At 40.5% G+C, this 21,889-nt stretch overlaps 2 protein-coding genes across 3 annotated transcripts in view; one reads left to right on the plus strand and one right to left on the minus strand.

Annotated features, from left to right (window-relative positions):
* The window catches only part of LOC122654631 (beta-galactosidase 10), a 36,119-nt gene extending 29,670 nt beyond the window's left edge, over positions 1 to 6,449 (plus strand). The window contains exon 20 of the transcript XR_006331941.1: positions 6,438 to 6,449. The gene's annotated coding sequence lies outside the window, so the exon portion shown is untranslated. The remainder of the gene's footprint in view (positions 1 to 6,437) is intronic.
* Positions 5,939 to 21,889, minus strand: part of LOC122654632 (N-glycosylase/DNA lyase OGG1) — a 32,072-nt gene continuing 16,121 nt past the window's right edge. Inside the window, exons 2-5 of one of the 2 annotated variants that reach the window (XM_043848818.1) lie at positions 6,996 to 7,206; positions 6,411 to 6,615; positions 6,137 to 6,281; positions 5,939 to 6,044 (exon numbers count right to left, since the gene is read on the minus strand). In XM_043848818.1, the coding sequence (XP_043704753.1) occupies positions 6,268 to 6,281; positions 6,411 to 6,615; positions 6,996 to 7,206 (430 nt within the window). In that variant the 3' untranslated portion in view covers positions 5,939 to 6,044; positions 6,137 to 6,267. Of the gene's footprint in view, positions 6,045 to 6,136; positions 6,282 to 6,392; positions 6,616 to 6,995; positions 7,207 to 21,889 lie in introns of both variants that reach the window. The other variant, XM_043848817.1, reaches the window with a different exon arrangement.

The raw sequence follows: 21,889 nt of genomic DNA on the forward strand, positions 1-21,889 counted from the left end.
CCCTGAGGGTCTAGCATGGGACCCCTCCTATACTTGTTTTAATGCTTTCTTTGATATGTTAGGTCGGTGCACCGGTGAGATTCATGTGAACCACGCCAGATGACACCCTATGCCCGGGGAGATTCATGCCAATCACGTCCGGTGAGTGGGTTCTGGGTAACTTTGTTGGGTTTGATTATTATATAATTGTTAATAATAAACATACTATGTATATTTATAAGCATGGTGCGCATTGCATTTTATTTAACTATGATCTGTTATGAATGTGATAATATAATGTTCACCATTGTATCGGGCTACGGTGCCGGGTGTGCTGGTACCATAATCCCAATTTATTTAATTATGAAATCTGTTATATGTCATCCTGATTTGTATGTGTCATGTCGTGTTGGTACCAAGGTACTAGATGGAATAGGACGTTGATGCACCCGGAATACCTCTCGGGATGATAAGACCTACATATAGTATATCTGTGGCTAGGATATTTGTTCCCTTATGCTACGACCCTTGCCAACAGGGGTTTATGTGTTGGATAGTCTGAGCACCTGCGGTCTGTGGAGGTGGGAAAGGCCAGGACAAGGGTAGTGATGGCTATCGGGGTTTGCCACTGGGTGGTCGTGATGGCTTCTGTCGGTGCAGGTCCCCTTGTGATAATTGAGGTCTCACTGGAGCGATAGGATAAGTGACCCTCAGTGTTTTCCAAGTTATCACAGTAGCATATACTTGACCAATAGAATTGTGTGTTAGGTGAAAAATGAATCTAACATTAGCATGCATCATTCTGTTTGGTATTGATTGTGTGATGTGTGCGCATTCCCCTTTGCTCCCTCACTAGCTAGTGTAGCTAACCCCGTTGTACAACCACTTTTAGTTTATATGCAAATAACCTCTTGGCGAGCACCGTTGGATGCGAATCAAGTGGAGTTGATGACCGTGGCTTGGATGTAGATGTACACCCAAGGATTTGTGCTCTAGGGGCAATTGTTTATTATTTAATTCCTGTATTTCTCCCACAATCATGTATAAACTATATATTTATTTATTAGGAGAGACTTCATGGTTACGAACATTATTATTGTAATTATGTGTTATCATTAGATAACCGATGCTCTATAATTTCACAAATTTGAATTTAATTTTGCTTTCACTAACTCTGTGATTAGAACGATTTATTCCTTTTGGTACGTTCCTTTCTGCTGTCATAATGTGATGACAAGGTGGACTGTGGCTCGGGACACTGTATCTGCGATCCTGGTAGGTGTTGGGATGATGTGTGATTGTCCCAGTCATACCCCTATATGGTAAAATATCTTACATCGGGATAGGGGCATGACAAGTGGAGTTATATTTTTCACCACGATCGGTTCTTAGAATCTTAATATTTTTTCCTACCTGATTTTGTGCTTTACGTCTATGGAATTTGAAATGTTCAAATGCTTCTTATTTTTTATTTAATAATTAAATATATCCATATTGGGAATAATCATCGATAAATGTAATAAAATAAGTTCTACCACAATAGGTGCTCACATTGAATGACCCACAAATATAAGATTGTATCACTTTGAAGAGTTCCTTTACTTTCTCTTCCACTAGGAAAGGATTCTTAGTCATCTTACTAGATAAGCAGTGCTCACATACATCATATTCTACTTTTGATAACTTACGAACTAACCCCAATTTAATTTTCTATTGCATTTTCTTGATTCTAGGATGTCCTAATCTCATATACCACATATACTAATCTACCATATTGAATTTTTTTTACTAAAGATCAAGAAAAGAAAAGAATATATTAAGATAAAAGGATGTATAGGATTATAGTCTAGGCATATTCAGACTGAAAAAGAAAATATAGAAAAATCTTAACACTCCACCTTCAGCATTGTCATATCAATAGAGTGCAAGACAGAAAAAACATTTGACCCAAGGATCTATTTTTGGCATTGCCATCATCAGAAACCTCCAGACAAAAGATCACAAAATACAATATCCTAAAATATTAGCCATGTACAAAATGAAATCTGCATCTTCCTATGCATCCCAAATAATTTTCTATATAGAGTGATAGGACAAAAAAAAAAAAAAGATACATGTGATGTTGCAATATTCATAAGCAATTGTGTTCACCTCCTTATAATAATGGGTAATCTTTCATTGAATAGGTAAAAGAAAATGAAAGAACCCTATCCACTACTGATGAAAAATCCAAGGGATGTTTTGGCTTTGAATACATAAATAGTACTACCAATGAATCACATTCAATCCATAACTGGGCAAGGCCTTTGTCCCTTGCCAATTTTAATCCAAAAAAAGAAAACAACAAATTCAGCATAAAAATTAGAATGAACTCCTAAAAATTTAGAAAAGCAACTCATAGAAGAGTCAGTCAAATTTCTCAAGATTCCTCTGGCAATTGCGTTACTTGGGTTACTCAAAGAGCATTCATCAATGTTTAACATATATCATCTTGTGTCAAGTTTACAACACTTTACTTCGAAGATTATCATAGGAGTTGAAAGGCTTAAGGAGTAACACTCAACTATTTTGAAATGATATAATCTTCTATCGCTTTTCCTTGGATGACTCCATAAGAAAAGCCACACAAATGTCTTTCTTAATGTCCTCCAATATAATACTTGAATGTCTACATTTTGCTTCAAACCTTCTCAGGTTATATTCATACAAAATGTGCATTGGAATAAGAATCATTCATGAGAGCCACACACACATCTGAGAGACACTACTATAGTCTTCCTTTTCCATCATATCAATAAATCATTAAGATATGAGAAATTTGGCCAGAAGATTTTGAAAATGCTCAAGAAATGCTAGCACAACTTTCTTGAGACAGAACACTCCAAGAAAAGATGATTAAAATTTTTCATTATACATAAAGATAAAAAACACATCGAAGCCATGAGAATACTTTTCAAGTAATAACATTATCAATAGGAAGATGTTGATGCATCAATTTCCACCAAAGGTAAATTGACTTGGTTGAAGATATTTAGCCCACATGATAGAATACTAAGGGGGGTTTTGAGCCCTTGCTTTGAAGACACTCCCAAATGGATTTCTAAAAAAACACCACCTTGAGAATGCTCCCATACTCTTCCGTCTTTACTTTGCATATTAGCCAATGGAATCTTAAAAGAGGCAGCAAAAACATCATGCAAAAAAATAGAAGAGACTAGGGGAAACTCCAATTAGAGTGACAAAAAAAAGAGAGACTTTAGTATTGGAACCCTTGAACAAAGATGGATCCAACCAGATAATTCAGCAACAATCCTCTTTCGTAACCACCGATCATGCCAAAAATTAATGGTGGACATGTCACCAATAATCCACCTTTCATTAGAAGCCGCCAACTCCCATACCTTCTTGATACCAGACCAAATAGAGTAGAAAATAGTCAATTTTGTTAAAGTTCCATCACCAAACACATAACAAGCTCTTATGAATTTCCAAAAAATAGAGGGATCGGATTTGATTTTCCAAAAAGAAGGGCCTTATCCACATCACAAAGCCGCTTTATACGTACCCCACTTTCATGTTTAGGCTCACACAACATCCCACTTTATTGTTACCCTTTTAAAATGCAATGGATCACTACTTCAAATAAAGTTTTGCATCCAACCCTCCATTAATTTTAGCGGAGAGGATAGCCACCTGTGTGTACCGCGACCTATGGTCACCCAGAGGAAATGAAAAGTTCCTCCTCTGTCCCCAAGCGAGGTGGTCTTTTTGTGACCCTTTTATATGGTGGAAAATTGGGGTTCATTATTCAGATTATATTATTGAGAATGAGGAGAATGGAGTCATGCTTCACATACATCAAAGAAATAGCAGTCACCACGGAGGGTTTGGGCCTAGGACCCAATGAGTGGTAGCACAATCCATCGGAAATGGAAAGTGCTGTATGATTCCATATAGTCTGACCAGAGAGTCTGGGTAAGCGGTCAGGTTACGAAGATGAGAAGGTATTAGCACCCCACCTTGCCTGGTTATACCGATCTTTCCACTAGATGCTCAGGTTTGAATATTCTCCCATAATGATGTGTCCTATATCACAACATGTAAGCCTATATGATGCATCAAATATATGAAAGGAAATCAAACGAGATACTTTAACAAATGAAAATTACTATTTACACTAAGAAAAGAAATAGAACAATTACCTTAATTGTTTACATTGTGCTTCGAAGAAATGGAAACGTATGTATATCTGTACAAAAACACTAAAATACGAGATATAAATGATCTCCCCGACTCAGGTGGAGATGGATGATTGTCTTGCCTTCTTCTGGTCGAATAGAGTAACAGTTGGGATGATCTTCAAGTCAATCCAACTTCGGACAAAGTAACGGCTATATATGAGACTTTTAATACTCAAACTTCGGGCAACATAATGGCGTTGCGAGAGATCTGGAAGCCAAATGCTAGATCTTCAAACAGAATAACGATGTTACATGAGACTCATGGGATTTCTGAAAGAAAAATATGGGGTTTAAGATAGTAGGAATACATTGGATAGGTGGATCCGGATGATCCGGACTGCGAATAGGGTGACGAGATCATGGGCTTCAAGACAGGAGATGGGGAGGACCCTAGAACGAGTGAAAAAGAACTTCAGACACTAAAATTGACAAAACATAGGTTTGGGAGAACATTTCCCAAGAGAAGATGATATGTCCAAATGAGGGAGGAGACTCCTATTAATAGGTAATCACTATTTTATTCTGTGGCATCGCAGAAGGCCAGTTCATCTTTTCTCGGGAAGTGTGCTTTCCTTCTTTTTGTGGTGCTGCAGAAACCTAGAATGGATCCCGCAAGCTCAATCTCCCTGGGCAAGGGTATTTTTGAGTTTTCAAAGGGTTCTCAAGGTCTTGGGAGGTTCTTTGAGAGGTGTCGACAATCATCTGTATCCTGTTGTCATCATTGCCAAGGATGGCAAAAATGCAACGTCTACATTTTACCCCTATTTGACCGAGACCTGTGTCACAACCAAAGGACAAAGAGAAAAGAATGTCAGACTTTGTCACCCGAGAGCATGTACTACCGGCACCCTGCTCAGAGGTGTAAAACATTAGCAATAAACCAAATCTGGTGAAAACCAATCACTAAACCATGGTGAAAACATGTACAAGTATGCCGAAGACATGCATATCAAATCATATTGCCCATCAATCCTTCGTAAAAGTTTTGGTGACATTTCCTCTTAGCGACCTCAACGGTCCTATGCCTAAGAGCATTAGTCTTCGACTTGTACTCCTTTGACGACCCTCTTGATCCTATGCCTAAGAGCATGGTCCTATGCCCAAGATTATTCAGCCAGGTGATGTCATACCTCCAGATTGACATGGTAGGAATAATATAGCACCGTTCAAGTTGAACTTCCAATCATATGAGACCGATACAACACCACTCGACCATTTTCAATCACATGAGGGTGATACAACACCACTTGACCATTTTCAATCACATGAGCATGATACAGCACCACTCGACCATTTTCAATCACATGTGAGGGATGTCAGGATTTTGGAACCCTCGGGAGACGAATGCTAGATCAAGGGGATAGATCGAGGGAAATCCCCAAGGCCAAAAGTGAACTAGAACAGGTGGGTAGGTGGGTTGTCTGTGCATGTGAGAGGGGGATTTGAGAATTGTTGTCACCATGCAGTGAAAATTAAGAACTAGCATCCCTGTACTGACATCGAACGAGTTTCAGAATGAAACTTATTTGGCTGTGTTTACTGTGATGCATTGAAAATAAAATTACATGTCATATCCTTGAGAATCATATGCATGAATATATGTTTGGGCTAAAAAATAAAGGAACAGTTCTGGCATGCCCAACAGCTATAGTGAACAATGTTTGCTTTAGAAGAATCAAATTCTTGACCGATTGATTTGACAATTGTAGATTGGATGAAAGGTACATAAACGTGACGTAGTTCTGCAATAAAAAGCGAAACAAGGCCAGTGCCGTATGTGCTACTGACAAACCAACCAGCATCATTAATTCTTTTTCCATTTATCTGCAAGACATTTATCAAAAATAATGTAAAAGAGTTCAAAGTGAAGGAAGGAAATGTATTAAGAGAGCAAAATAGAGGGTTCTATGACAAACCTTGGAGAGCCCATGGCTGAAAAATCAACTTCAAATCAGTGGAGTGCACACAAATAAGAACTAAATTTCATCCACGCTTAATTTCATCAAGTTAGGCCTCTTGCACTGACATCCAAAACTGATACCTCAATTTATGGATCTTCTCCTTCAAATATGAATGCATGGAAAATAATTAAAACCAGGAACTATTTAAGCATCCAATTCCAACTAGAAGGAAAGCAATAGTACTGTTCAGCTAGTCTTCAACTGCTACCACCTGTCTCCCCACTATTACGCTTGGTAGATCTGGTTTCCTTGGCAGTCCAGCAATGTGATGGCAGGAATGCCCTTTGAGAAGGTAATTCAGCAATAAAAAGCAGAGTTTGTGCCCAACCAGCATATTTCCCGAATTTGCTCACAAATGCCTCTGCCACCCGAGTAAAATGCTTAGGTGTGAAACGCACTCCTGCAAGCTCTGGAATAAGGTAACGAGTAGCAATCTGTACTTTGACTCCAATGACACGACCATTTGAACGTCAGAATATGATGAAGATCGTGAATAATGAATGTAACAGTTAGCATCATGAGGCAGTATTCTCATCAAACAAGAGTCCATCAAGAAGGTTTTGTGGCTTGGATCTGTAGACAAGATTCCTTTGTACCCCTGTCAAGCAGATGCTTACGGAGCCCAAAACATGCCAAACAGTGTTTTAGGTACTTTTCCCAAATTCAAGTTATCAGGTGCCACATGTCTGGGTATTGGATTTTTTTTTTTTGGGGGGGGGGGGAGGATGGCAGCCTTTCAAAAGTACCTAAGAATGAACAAATTTACACAAATGTGTAGTCAAATGTTTCAACAAAGGAAACAAGATATCAATACCTGCCAAACATGTGTATCAACAGGAATAGCATGATGCTGGTCAAGAGAGAAGAGAGCTATACAGGCAGCGACCTTTGGACCAACTCCAGGTAAAGTTGAAAGGGCATCAATTGTTTCATGCAAAGCTAATTCACGAAGAGAAGCAAGCCACTCTGCACCCCCACCAGGTTTTGATTGCAAAGCTTTAGCTGTGCCAACTATGTACTTAGCCCTACTCAGAATTGGCAAGATTAAAATCATAGAATGGCCAAGTCACAATCAAGATAAGAAGGGCAAGTAGCTCAGAAAAATTAAGTTTAAAATGGAGGAAAAAGAAAGAAACATATAACCCCCAATTTGACCATAATCATGCAAACGAAACTATGGTTCTTTGCTTCTATTTTTTATACAAAGGGAGCCATGTCTGAACACATCGACATACAATATAGTATTGTTTCTGTTAATGTCTAACAACAATTTTTTTTTAAAAAGGATGGTGAAATCCATGAAGCTGAACAAACATAAAATATGTCTATACTCTATAGAGCCAAGCCTGATTCTATATTGCGAGGTGAGGAACACAAATACAAGCATGGCTGCCAAAAGTAACCTGAAAAACAAACAGCGAGTTCGTTTTAAAGCCCAATTACTTGAGAAACAAACAAATAAATAAATAAATAAAATTCACAGCATTTTTTCTCATTTTATTCAAGTTTCTCTTTTCTGGTCTATTTCTAGTTTTACATGTCTAACCATCCTCTTTGTTGAAATTTTTTATTTGGGACAACTTATGTTTACCAGCCTCATCCAGTTATTACTGTTTGGTCCATTCAAATCAGGTATTGCTTGGACTTGGGTAGACATCATGTATCACGGGTTTTCATTGTAAACCCGACATTACTGGTGATTGATTATAAACACTGTTGCACGGGTGTGTAACAAGTGTAGCTGGGGTTATAGATCCAAACACAGTGGATGTTGTGTTGAATTTTGTAAGGGGGTTGGTGCTCCAGTGTAGTGGGTACAACACAAATTAGAAGTTGGTGCTCCAGTGTAGTGGGTGCAACACAAATTAGGGGTTGGTGCTCCTGTGTCGTGGGTGCAATACGAATTAGGTGTTGGTGCTCCTGTGTTGTGGGTGCGATAAAAATTAGGTGTTGGTGCTCCTGACTGTGGATGCAGTCAAACTATTATATTGTGCATTATACTGAGGCTGGATTTGAGTTGTAGCTCAAATGGTCATTTGTACCATGGATGTAGGCACACTGCCGAACCACGTATTGCCTTGGGTTGTGGTTTGTGATTTGCTTTCAGGTACTGACTGACGAATGTGCACACGAGGCAAGTTGTGAGGAATGTTTTTGGATATCACTTATTCAACCCCTCTAAGTGATCCATTGGGTATAACACTGTTTGGCATCATTCTCGTACTACTAATGTTCGATATATGTTGTAAGAGAAAAGGGATTGTAAAACCAGAAACAGGTTTGAGAAGAGTATTGCTGTACCAAATTCTGGGTTTGAATTGCGACTGTTTAGTGTCACATTGTCTGAGATTATTTTGTATCCCTTTGTTTTGTCAAGCCTGAGACGACACGACATAGAATAGTCATTGTTTGACAAGTGTTGTATGAGAGTTTGATGACATATCTCTGCTTTATAAGACCTGTAATTTGGCAAAGCTCATATTCAAACACTCGTTGTCAGCTCAGTTTCTGATGCACTCTTTTCTGCACTGCTCTTGCACATTCATTGTTATGCTACATTGTATAAGTCAGACAATAGTTGAATGAGAGCTGGATAGTATGGATATTAAAACTCTTGTTCATTAATTCTGCTATTCGCTGTTTCTGTGGTGTTTAGCTGCTGTTTCGGCAGCGATTTAGCTTTTGATGGTTGGAGACTTTAACATCAGTTTCTTTTTCCCACATCACCTATTAAGGTTCCCTTGTTGGTGTTATCATATTCACAATTAGTTGTTTCATTTAGTTGTTATTACTTTGAATCCTGTGTATTCTTGAAGCTTTTCAAGCATATTTGCATTATTGTGTGGCTGAAAGGGTGTTCTGGTGATTGTTAAGCGTTATATCATGGCACGATTTATTTGGATATATTCTGTATACTTATTATTGTTTAGTAGCCAACCACTTCAGGTATGTGGCTTCTTACTTAAGCTCTTTTATTTCTGTACTGTATTTAGTTTCCATTAATCTTTCATGTATTATACAACCTAGTTTAGCAAATTAATACGAAGACATGTTTAACAGGGCGAACCAGGGTGCCTAACACCTTCCCTAGACCGTAATATCGACCCATACTCAGACCAACGGTTTGACAAATCTCCATTGGATGGTCATGGAGTCATTCTTTGTTTTGTATGGGTCCGAGACCCTTATCTAAGTGGCAACTCCTAATTTGATTCCCTCTCTTTTCTCAAGGAGGTGACGTGAAGGACATGTGGTGTTCCCCCGCCATCTATTGTTCTCACAGTGGCGACTTCCCCTCACGCTGCACTTTAACAGTGTCAACAAAACACGTTTGTGGAATAATGCTTGAATGATCAATGAGATCAGTCAAGCTCTCTATTTATAATAATAAAAGAGATTACAAGGGGAAACACTATTCACGATACTGTTCACACAAACAGTGTCACAACCCTAATTACATTTCTACCCTTGCTCATAAATACATAAATAAAGAATAAATAAAACACCCAAAAGACCAGGATACCCCCAGATAATCACTTAGTGAAGATATCAGCAACCTGATCAGCAGACTTCACAAAGGGAACACAAATCAACCCTTCTTCCAGCTTTTCCTTGATGAAATGTCTGTCCACTTCAACATGTTTAGTGCGATCATGCTGTACCAGGTTGTGTGCAATGGTGATTGCAGCTTTGTTATCACGGTACAACATTATGGGAAGATGAACAGGAACACCACGATCTTGTAGCAAGCCTTTCTACCAAAGTAACTCACAAATGCCCTATGCCATAGCCCGAAACTCGGCTTCAGCACTAGAACTAGCCACCACATTCTGCTTCTTGCTATGCCAAGCAACCAAATTGCCTCCTACAAAAGAACAGTACCAAGAGATAGACTTCCGATTTGCAGAACCAGCCCAATCAGCATTGGTATACGCCTCTACCCATAAGTTGCCATTAGGAAACAGAAGAATGCCTTTTCCAGGAGCTGACTTCAAGTAGTGGAGAATCCGAAGAACAGCCTCCATGTGAGAAGAATAGGGATCATGCATGAACTGACTCACAGTACTCACAGCAACAGCAATATCTGGACGAGTGTGTGAGAGATAAATCAGCTTTCCCACTAGGCGTCGGTACCGGCCTTTATCAACAGGTTCACCCTCCTTTTCTTTAAGACGAACAGTAGCCTCCATAGGAGTATCTGAAGGGTGACATCCTAACAGACCAGTTTCAACCAACAAGTCTAGGACATACTTCCTTTGGGAGAGAAAGATGCCTTTAGAAGATTTGGCAACCGCAATCCCAAGAAAGTCCCGTAGCGGCCCTAGATCTTTAATCTCGAAATCCTGCCCAAGAAACCTCTTCAACCGGCTGATCTCATCCCCATCATTGCCTGCAACCACAATGCCATCCACATACACTATAAGAACAGTGAGCTTCTCACCAGCCCTCTTTATAAAGAGAGTATGATCAGCATTACTTTGCTTGTAGCCAACAGATTTCATTGCCTTGTGGAACCGACTAAACCATGCTCGAGGTGACTGCTTCAGCCCATACAGTGCTCGCTTCAATTTGCACACCTTGCCTTTATTATTGTCAGATGAAAAACCTGGTGGAATATCCATGTATACCTCCTCACAAAGTTCCCCATTTAGGAAGGCATTCTTCGCATCCAACTGTTGGAGATCCCATCCAAGATTACTGCACACGATAGTAAAACCTGAACTGTATTCAATTTTGCAACAGGGGCAAAAGTTCCTGATAGTCAATCCCATATGTTTGGGTGAAGCCCTTAGCAACCAAACGTGCCTTATACCAATCCACAAACCCATCAATCTTTTGTTTGACCACAAACACCCACTTACATCCCATTGGTTTTTTTCATGGAGGGAGGGTTACAAGATCCCAAGTGTTATTTTTTTCTAAAGCTCTCATTTCTTCCAACATAGCTGCCTTCCACTTTCCATCTGTATATGTTTCCTGCCAGTTTTTAGGAATAGAAACAGAAGAAAGAGAGAACACAAATGGACGAAAAGATGGAGAAAGAGAACTATAAGAAACAAAGCGAGAAATGGGATGCAGGGTGCAAATCCTAGTACCTTTTCGATGAGCAATAGGTAGATCGGAAGGAGAGGTCTCACCACAAGGAGGAGGATCTGACTCCTGGGTCGGCAATTGGATAGGTATTGATGCCACAGTGGATTGATGCTGTCCTCTGTCGGAGTGTCTCTTGTAGGTGATGATATTAGAGTTGTCAATTCTCTTCTAAAATTCACTGATGGTTCTCTGGACTGGAGTCAAGTCTTCCTGACAATGATTATTACCACCATTATTTCCTACACACTCCCCCTGTAAAGGAGTCCCTACGGATGAAGGGACAGCAGCCAAAGAAGGCTGAGCAGCAGCCAAAGGAGGCTGGGTAGCAGCGGTAGAAGGCTGGGTAGCAGCGGTAGGAGGCTGGGCAGAAGCCAAAGGAGGAATTTCAAGGGGAGGAAACACAAGCACATCTTCACTGGAACCAAAATTCTCCCCCTGAAATGTGTAGACTGATAATAGGCAAGACATTTATGAAAGACCACATCCATACTGACCAAAGTACGATGAGAAGGAGGGTGATAACACTTATAACCTTTCTGGATTGGAGAGTAACCCAAAAAATTACACCTTACCCCACAAGGATCAAATTTTTCATGAGGTTTAGTATCTCTGGCATAACACACACAACCGAAAACTTTGGGAGGAACCACAAAGGTGGAATTCCCATGTAAAATATTGGCCGGACTGCGGGAGTCAAGAACACGGGAAGGCAACCGATTAATAAGATAAGTTGTAGTAAGAATAGCATCCCCCCAATATTGGGAGGGAAGATGGCGCGAAAACATCAACACCCTAGCCACTTCCAACAAGTGTCGAATCTTCCTTTCAACCACACCATTTTGGGCTGGGGTATCAACATAACTTGTTTGATGAACAATCCCATTATCAGCAAGGTATTTCTGAAATTGAGTCTCTGTATACTCAGTCCCATTATCACTTCTCAAGACTTTGAGAATAGCATTGAACTGAGTTTTGACCATGTTATGGAAATGCTAAAAACAAGAAAAAACTTGACTTTTGGTGTGTAAAAGATAAATCCATGTGTGTCTGAATGACAATCAATAAAAGAGACAAACCAACGGTGACCAGAAACCGAAGTCTTACAATTGGGGCCCTAAACATCAGAATGTACTAAGTGAAAAAGTGAAGAACTCCTTTTATTAGAAATAGAATAAGTTGAACGTGTCTGTTTGGCCAGAACACAAGCCTCACAAAAGAAATCAGTCTTATCACAATGTTTGACCAAAGTAGGAAATAAAGATGCTAAGATGCCGAAGGGGGGGTGACCTAATCTAGAGTGCCACTGATAAATTTCAGAAGATACTAAGGAATTCTGATGTAGTGGTAGTAACGGAGGTGGAGTGAGACGTCCATCGTCAAGCAGGTACAGGCCATCATGCACTTTACCCAATCCAATCGTCTTCCCAGAGTCCAGATCCTGAAAAAACACAATGGAAAGCAAAAAAGGTTACTTTACAGTCAAGATCACGAGTTATACTACTAATAGAAAGAAGGTTAGCAGTAAAATTTTGAATATGTAAAACATTGAACAAAGGAAGGGAGGGAGTGCAATTAATGATTCCTTTTCCAGAAATGGAGGAAAGGGAACCATCAGCCACCTTGACTTTGTCTTTCCCAGAGGTAGGAGAATAACGATAGAAGAGGCTAGAGGACCCGGCCATGTGATCTGTAGCTCCAGACCCAATGATCCAAGGATGGGAAGCTACAGAGGCACAATGACCACCAAACGAAATACCTGACCGAGCAAAGTGTGAACCTGAGGTAGTAGATGAAGTGGCAGTAGCTGGTGTAATGTAGGCAGAAGCAGTGGAAGAGTTTAGCACACGTAGGAATGCCTGTAAATCCTCCTGAGATAGGCCAGTGTCCGTAGTAGGGGCTGCAGTGACAAACTCAGAGATTGGCCTTGGTTTTTGGTTTTCGCTTGGCAGCCTGTTTAGCCTCAAAGTCAACGGGCTTCCCATGAAGTTTCCAACATTTGTCCTTAGTGTGATAAGGCTTATGACAATGCTCACAAGTAATAGTTCCGATAGTAGTACCACCCACAGAGAGAGTGCCAACTAGTATAGAAGGAGCCTGTGCAGTTGTCTGGAGGGCTGATCTGTCAGAGACAGTAGGGTGCAACATAGCAGCCCGGCGATTTTCTTCAAAGGAGACCAAGGCATAAGACTGCTCAAGTGTGGGAAAAGGGGAATGGCCCAACACTTGAACACGAATTGGGTCATACTCAACATTCAACCCAGCCAAGAAGTCATAGACCCTGATTTTATCCACATGTTTCTTATAGGCAGCCAGATTAGTAGCATTATCAAGTTGGTAATCAGAGAAGTGGTCCAAATGTTGCCAAAGGTTGCGCAGAGTAGCATAATATTTAGACACTATTAAGTCCCCCTGAGCAGTATGAAGAACCTTCTTCCTGAGTTCATAGACTTGTGCATCATTACCAAGCTGTCCGTACGTTTCCTTACAGGCTGACCAAACCTGAGAAGCTGTATCAAAAAAGAGGAACCCATGTGCAATGTCCGAAGTCATAGAACCAATCAAATAAGACATGAGAACACCATTGTTGGCAAGCCAGGGAGTCAGGTCAGCACATGGGGCAGCAAGCATGGGAACAGTGCCATCAATGTGGCCAATGAGACCACAGCCAGCAATAGCAAAAGAGGCTGACCGAGACCACAATAGGTAGTTGCTGCCATCAAGTTTGATGGGCTTGGGCTGAAAAGTATGATAATCTGATTTTTCATGTCCAGGTTGATTAGAAGTTGCAGTGGAATCAGCAGAGTCACCCATAGTTACAACAAGGTTGTAGAGAATGAAAAACCAGTAATTACACCAAACCAAGAGCTGAAATCAAGGTCGAGTGGGCCAATATGAAGGGCAAAACAGCTCCCAAAAAAGCAGCAGTAGCAGCAGAGATCGACAATGTCAGGGTTTTGGAAGAGAACCCGAAATTGGAGATCGATGTGGTGATGGGGATCCAAAAAAAATTGATGAAGAAGCTTGATCGAATCTGTCCAGGAACCTGTAGAGGATGTCCTTGATGAAGAGAAGAAGCTCCAATAATAAAACAGCAACAAACAGCCCAATTCCCAAAAATCGATGATGATCAGGGCTTTAAAAAACCCTGAAAAAGAGGAATCGAATGGGAGAAGGGGTCTTCAACAACCAAAAGAGGCTTGAGGGAAGCTAGTCTAGATCGCAAATGAGTGTCCAATATGCAAAAAACCAACCTTGATTGATGGTAGTGGCTAGGGCTTCAAAATTCTGGAAACTCCAAAAATCGCAGACAAGAACCAGTAGCAATCGAACCAAATAAATTATCTCATAGAGGGGAAAAACAGAGGTGGGAATAGGGCAGCAACTAGATCATATGATCACCTCTGTAGTGCTGCCCTTAGGAAGGGAGGAGAAGCAAAGGAAAAAAAGGAGAGAAAAGAAATTGAGAGAAGGGGAGGAAAGAAAAAACCAATAGGAAAGGGGTGGGTTTTGAAAACTTAGATCAGAGAAATTTTGGCTTTAATACCATGTTAACAAAACAGGTTTGTGGAATAATGCTTGAATGATCAATGAGATCAGTCAAGCTCTCTATTTATGATAATAAAAGAAATTACAAGGGAAAACACTATTCATAACACTGTTCACGACACTGTTCACGTGAACAATGTTACAGCCCTAATTACATTTCTACCCTTGCTCATAAATACATAAATAAAGAATAAATAAAACACCCAAATCTGGTGTACATAATTTAACAAACAGGAAAATCCAGCCAGTTGAACCCCTAGGTCTTACCATAGAAGCATCTCCTTCTCTCTAGTATGCCTTCTGCTTTCTCCCTGGACTTCTTTTTTTTATCTTATTTAATTTTTCTGAAATTATAATATAGTTTATGCTTTTATGTTCTGTTTCGATAAAAATAAAACCAAAACAATTCTCCTTGAACTTCAATAAAAGGGCATACACAGTGCATAAGGCTCCCGCCACTGCAAGATCTGGGGAGGGTCGGAATGTACACAGCCTTACCTCCGTTTCGTGAAGAGGTTGTTTCCCTACTTGAACCCGCAACCACTAGGTCGCAATGGAGCAACCTTAACATTGCACCAACGCCCGCCCTCTGTGAACTTCCTCAACCCTAAATTCTGATTGACCTAGCCAAACCCTAACCTACTTGTTAACAGATCTGAATTAGAGAATATTGCTTGTATGATCAATGTGATCAACAAGCATTGTATTTATAATAAAAGAGATTACAGCATAATGTCTAAAATATCCCTAGCTTGGCTAACTAAACTAGGAGATACATAAACACAACATTACAACTGTAAAAAGACCAGAATACCGTGGGGTATTCAGGTGTACATTATTCAATACTCCCCCTCAAGTTGGAGCAAATATGTCAATCATGCCCAACTTGACTAAGTTTGGACGAAATAGCTTCCCAGATAATCCCTTGGTGAAAATATCAACAACCTGATCAGTAGACTTCACAAAGGAAACACAAATCACCCCCTCTTCTAATTTTTCCTTGATGAAATGCTATCCACTTCAACATGCTTGGTGCGATCATGCTGTACCGGGTTATGTGCAATGCTGATTGCAACCTTCTTGTCACTAAACAACATCATAGGAAGATGAATAGGAATACCAAGGTCCTGTAGCAAGCTTTTCAGCCAAAGCAACTCACAAATTCCTTATGTCATAGCACGAAATTCTGCTTCAACACTAGAACGAGCCACCATATTCTGCTTCTTGCTACACCATGTGACAAGATTGCCACCAACAAAAGAACAATACCCAGAGATAGACCTACGATATGTAGAACCAGCCCAATCAGCATCAGTATACGCCTCTACCCGTAGCTGACCATGAGGAGACAGGAGAATCCCCTTTCCAGGAGCTGACTTCAAATAGTGAAGAATGCGAAGAACAGCCTCCATATGAGACGAGTAGGGATCATGGATAAATTGACTCATAGCAACAACAATGTCAGGACGTGTGTGAGAGATAAATCAGCTTCCCCACTAGTCTTTGGTACCGGTCTTTATCAACATGTTCACCCTCCTTTACTTTGAGACGAGTATTCGCATCCATAGGAGTATCTGAAGGGTGACATCCTAACAAGCCAATTTCAGCCAATAAATCCAGGGCATACTTCCTTTGAGAGAGAAAGATGCCTTCAAAGGACCTGGCAACCTTAATCCCAAGAAAGTACCGTAGCTTTCCTAGATCTTTAATATCAAACTCATGCCCAAGAAAGGTCTTCAAACGGCTGACCTCATCACCATCATTGCCAGTAACAACAATGTCATCAACGTAGATTATAAGAATAGTGAGTTTTCCACCAACCCTCTTTATAAAGAGAGTATGATCAACATTACTCTGCTTATAGCCTACAGAAACCATGGCCTTGTGAAACCTGCCAAACCACGCTCGAGGCGACTGCTTCAGCCCATAAAGTGCACGCTTCAATTTGCACACTTTGCCACTACATTATCACAAGAAAACCCTGATGGAATATCCATATACACCTCCTCACCAAGTTCTCCATTGACGAAGGCATTCTTCACATCGAATTGTTGTAGGTCCCATCCAAGATTGACTGCACAAGATAGCAACACTCGAACTATATTCAGCTTTGCAACGAGAGCAAAGGTCTCTTGATAATCAATTCCATATGTCTGAGTGAAGCCCTTTACAACCATGCGTGCCTTATATCGATCCACAGTCCCATTAACCTTCTGTTTGACCACGAACACCCATTTACATCCCACCGGTTTTTTCCCTGGAGGAAGAGCTACAAGATCCCAAGTATTATTCTTTTTCAATACTCTCATTTCTTCCAACATTGTTGCCTTCCACTTTCCATCTCAATAAGCTTCCTGCCAATTTTTAGGAATGGAAACAAAAGAGAGGACACAAGTGCACGAAAGGATGGAGAAAGAGAACTATAAGAAACAAAGTGAGAAATGGGATGCAAAGTGCAAGTCCTAGTACCTTTGTGATGAGCAATAGGTAGGTCGGAGGAAGAAGTCTTACCAGGAGAAGTAGGATCTGGATCCTAAGTCGACAATTGGATAGGCATTGGTGCAATAGTGGATTTATGCTGCTCTTGTCTGGAACATCCTTTTTTATAGGTGATGATGTTGGAGTAGTCAATTCTCTTCTAAAATTCACCAATAGTTCTCTGGATTGGAGTCAGCTCCCACTGAATAGGAACATCACCACCATTATTTTCCATGATCTCCCCCTGTAATGGATTCCCTTCAGATGAAGGGACAGCAGCCAAAGGAGGCTAGGCAGCAACTAAAGTAGGCTGGACAACATCTAAAGAGGCTGGGCAGCGTCTAAAGTAGCCTGGATAGCATCTAAAGTAGGCTGGGCAGCATCTAAAGTGGGCCACACAACATCTAAAGTAGGCTGGAACTCAAGAGGAAGAACCACATCTTCACTAGAACTCTCCCCCTGAAGAGGCGGGGAAGAATAATAAGGAGTTTGTTCATGGAAAATAACATCCATACTAACCAGAGTACGACGGGAAGGAGGATGGTAACACTTATTACCTTTTTGGGTTGGAGAATAACCCAAACAAATACACCTTAACCCACGGGGTTCAAGTTTGCCAGGAGATTTGGTATCCCTAGCATAACACACACAGCCAAACACCTTCGGGGAAACCACAAAGGAAGAATTCCCAAGTAAAATCTCAGCCGGACTACGGGAGTCAAGAACATGAGAGGGCAATCGATTAATGAGATAGGTTACAGTGAGAACAGCATCCCCCCCAATATTGGGAAGGAACATTGCGAGCAAACATCAATGCTCTAGCCACTTCTAATAAGTGGAGGTTCTTCCTTTCAGCTACACCGTTTTGGGCTGGGGTATCAACACAACTAGTCTGGTGAATAATCCCATGATCAGCAAAGTATTTTTGAAATTGATTTTCTGTATACTCGGTTCCATTATCACTTCTCAAAATTTTAAAAGTAGCTTGAAACTGAGTTTGGACCATGTTATGAAAATGTTGAAAACATGAAAAAACCTGATTTTTTGTATGCATAAGATAAACCCATGTGTTTCTAGAGTGACAGTTAATAAATGAAACAAACCACTGATTACCAAAAATAGAAGTCTTACGACTAGGGCCCCAAACATCAGAATGCACCAAATGAAAAAGTGAAGAACTCCTCTTATTTGAAATAGAACAAGTTGAACGTGTCTGTTTGGCCAAAACACAAGCCTCACAAAAAAGTCATCTTTATTACATCCTTTAACCAAAGTGGGAAACAACTATGCTAAAATTCCTAATGGAGGGTAACCTAATCTAGAGTGCCATTGGTAAAGTTCAAAAGAGACCAAAGAGTTCTGGTGTAGCGGAGAAGGTAATGGTGGTGGAGTAAGACGACCATCATCAAGCAAGTACAATACACCGTGCACTTTACCCAATCCAATCGTCTTTCCAGAGACTAGATCCTGAAAAACACAATGGGAAGGAAAAAATGTTACTGTGTAATTAAGATCACGAGTAATACTAGTAATGGAAAGAAGATTAGTAGTAAAATTAGGAATGTGCAAAACAGAAGACAAAGTAAGAGAGGAAGTGCAGTTGATGATTCCTTTTCCCGAGATGGAAGAAAGGGAACCATCAGCCACCTTAACCTTGTCTTTCCCAAAAGTGAGAGAATAGCGTTGGAAGAGACTAGAGGAACCAGTCATGTGATCTGTAGCTCCAGAATCTATGATCCAAGGATGGGAAGCTACGAAAGCACAATGACCACCAAATGGAATACCTGACCAGGCAAAGTGTGAACCTGAAGAAGTAGAGGAATTAGTAGGAGCTGATGTAGTAGAAGCAGTAGCAGCAGAAGACCGTAGCACACAAAGGAATGCCTGTAGATCATTCTGGGATAGACCAGTATCAGTAGCGGGGGTTGTGGCAACAGTCTCAGAATGATGAGCCTTGTTCTTTGTCTTTTTCTTGGCCTCAAAGTCCGCTGGTTTCCTGTGAAGTTTCCAGCATTTCTCTTTGGTGTGGTAAGGCTTGTGACAGTGCTCACAAATAACAGTCCCTGGAGAACAATCACCAAGAGAAACATGTCAAACAGGTGTAGAAGTAGCCTAGGCAGCAACCTGGAGGGCTGATCTGTCAGTAACAGGAGATTGAAGCATAGCAGCCCGACGGTTCTCTTCAGATAAGACTAACACAAAGGATTGTTCTAGTGTGGGAAAAGGGGAATGACCCAACACTTGAACACGAATCTGGTCATACTCCATATTCAAACCAACCAAAAAATCATAAACTCAGATTTTGTCCAAATGTTTCTTGTATGCAGTGATATCGGCAGCAGTAATAAGGTGGTAATCCGAGAAGTGGTCCAATTGTTGCCAGAGACTGTGCAAAGTAGTATAATACTTGGAGACAAACAACTTCCCCTGAGTAGTATGGTTGGCCTTCTTCCGGAGTTTATACGCCTATGCATCATTACCAAGCTGGCCATATGTTTCCTTGCAAGTAGACCAGATTTGATGGGCTGTATCAAGAAGCAAGAAACCACTTGCAAGGTTTGATTGCATAGAGCCAATCAAATAAGACATGAGTATACCATTATTGGAGATCCACCTACTCAGAAGAGGACCAGGTGTAGTTGGCATAGTAGTAGTGCCATCAATATGTCCAGTCAGCTCACGGCCAGCAATGGCAAAGTACACCGAGCGAGACCAGATGAAATAATTACTCTCATTCAATTTGATAGGATTAGGGAGAAGATCATGATTGTCATTCCTACCAAGCCCATCAACAGCAGAAGTGCCAGAAGAGACTTCAGAGGCACCCCTAATGCAGCAGAGAAACCCAAATGGCAAAGGGGGGCTGGTGTGATGAGAAACCCGGGAAGCACTTCAAGAGAAGGGCAAAAAATTGGTGGATAGACCTGTTTAATGATGATAATAATTGTACCCAAAAATCAGCAGCAGCAGATGAGCCAAACCCCTAGATCGATTTTATCAGGGTTTTGGAAAAAAAACCCTGTTTTTGGTGAGATCAATATAGGGGGAATGGTGCCAAAAAAACTGGATGGAGCTGAAACTGAGATCGAGTACGCTTGTAAGTATGGGGAAGCACCCTTCCAAAGAACAGCTTCAACAGAGACCAGCAACACAAGGACCGATATTTTTCGGGTTTTGGGAAAAACCAGAATTTTAGAAAAAAATCGATCAATGGAGGAGAGATAGAGGTCTGCGAAATAATTCCCCTGCAGTTCTTGCACTTCAAAAGGTGAATTGAGCCCTTGTCGTAGAGAGGATCAATCCCAAAAAAATTGAAGGCAGCAAATATCGCAGAGAAGGAACAGTCTTCTATCGAGCAGAATTTTTAGGTGTATATCATGAATGAGGTAATGGAGGGCAGCATCTGGATCTTTAGATCACCTCATCAGTGTTGCCCCTTTTTGGAGAGAAGAACAAAGGAGAGAGAGGAGGAAGGAAGAAATCGAGAATGAAAGAGAGAGGAAGGAGAAATCGAGAATGACAGAGATGGGAGATCCCTAATTCGAAACCTGCTCTGATGCCATGTTAACAAATCTGGATTAGAGAATATTGCTTGCATGATCAATGTGATCAACAAGCATTGTAATTATAATAAAAGAGATTACAGCATAATGTCTAAACTTTCCCTAGCTTGGCTAACTAAACTAGGAGATACATAAACACGACATTACAACCGTAAAAAGACCAGAATACCCCCACGGTATGCTGGTGTACATTATTCAACACTAATAGCTAAACCTAGACCTGGAGAGTTCGTTCAATCACATAAGTCACAAAACCCTCAACTACGCCACTCCATTGAGATTTAACAATGATACCAGAGACTTTTGAGATATTTCATCTGAACTGTAATTCAACCCTACTTAAACCTAATTACTAGCTGGTCTTGCAGCTAAGTTCCCATTTAGAACAATTAATCATCAATTAAACTTCACACATTAAAATCCAAAACCACAAACCTATCACTCCTACACAATTTCTAATAAAAAACTACAAGTTAACTTGCTGAATTTTCAATTAAGAAACCTGATTTCACCATCCATTTTTTGATGAACCCCAATTTTACCTATTCACCATCTGGTTTTCTTGATCTGCAGCTCAAATCTTAAATTTGAACAAGTATCTGAAAATTCCACTTCTTTCAATCCCCAAACTTAAACCCATAGATCATGCATAATTTCTCATCAAATCCCACATGATTCATTGCTAAAAGCAACTTACCAGCCTCCTGAAAATCAAACTGACCAGGTCGAGGATGTGTTTTTAGTACTGACGCATTCAGTATCCACCTAAGCTCCACCCCACGACTCACTCATTATCCCCAGCATGATAAAACTTGATCCATGGCGAAGTTCAAACTTAAAAGGGATCGATTCTAGCGAGAGAAGTAATTTACAGCAACAAAGAAGGAGAAGAAGAGAAGAGTAGAGAGGAAGAAGAAGAAGAGAGATTGGGAGAATAATCGATATGTACGTTGAGTGATTCTCATCACACATAATAACTTCATTAATAGAACTTTTGAAAATTACATAAGCCTCCCTAGGGAGGAAA

The sequence above is a fragment of the Telopea speciosissima genome, chromosome 3, assembly GCF_018873765.1.
Source record: "Telopea speciosissima isolate NSW1024214 ecotype Mountain lineage chromosome 3, Tspe_v1, whole genome shotgun sequence".
In the NCBI taxonomy this organism is placed as follows: Eukaryota; Viridiplantae; Streptophyta; class Magnoliopsida; order Proteales; family Proteaceae; genus Telopea; species Telopea speciosissima.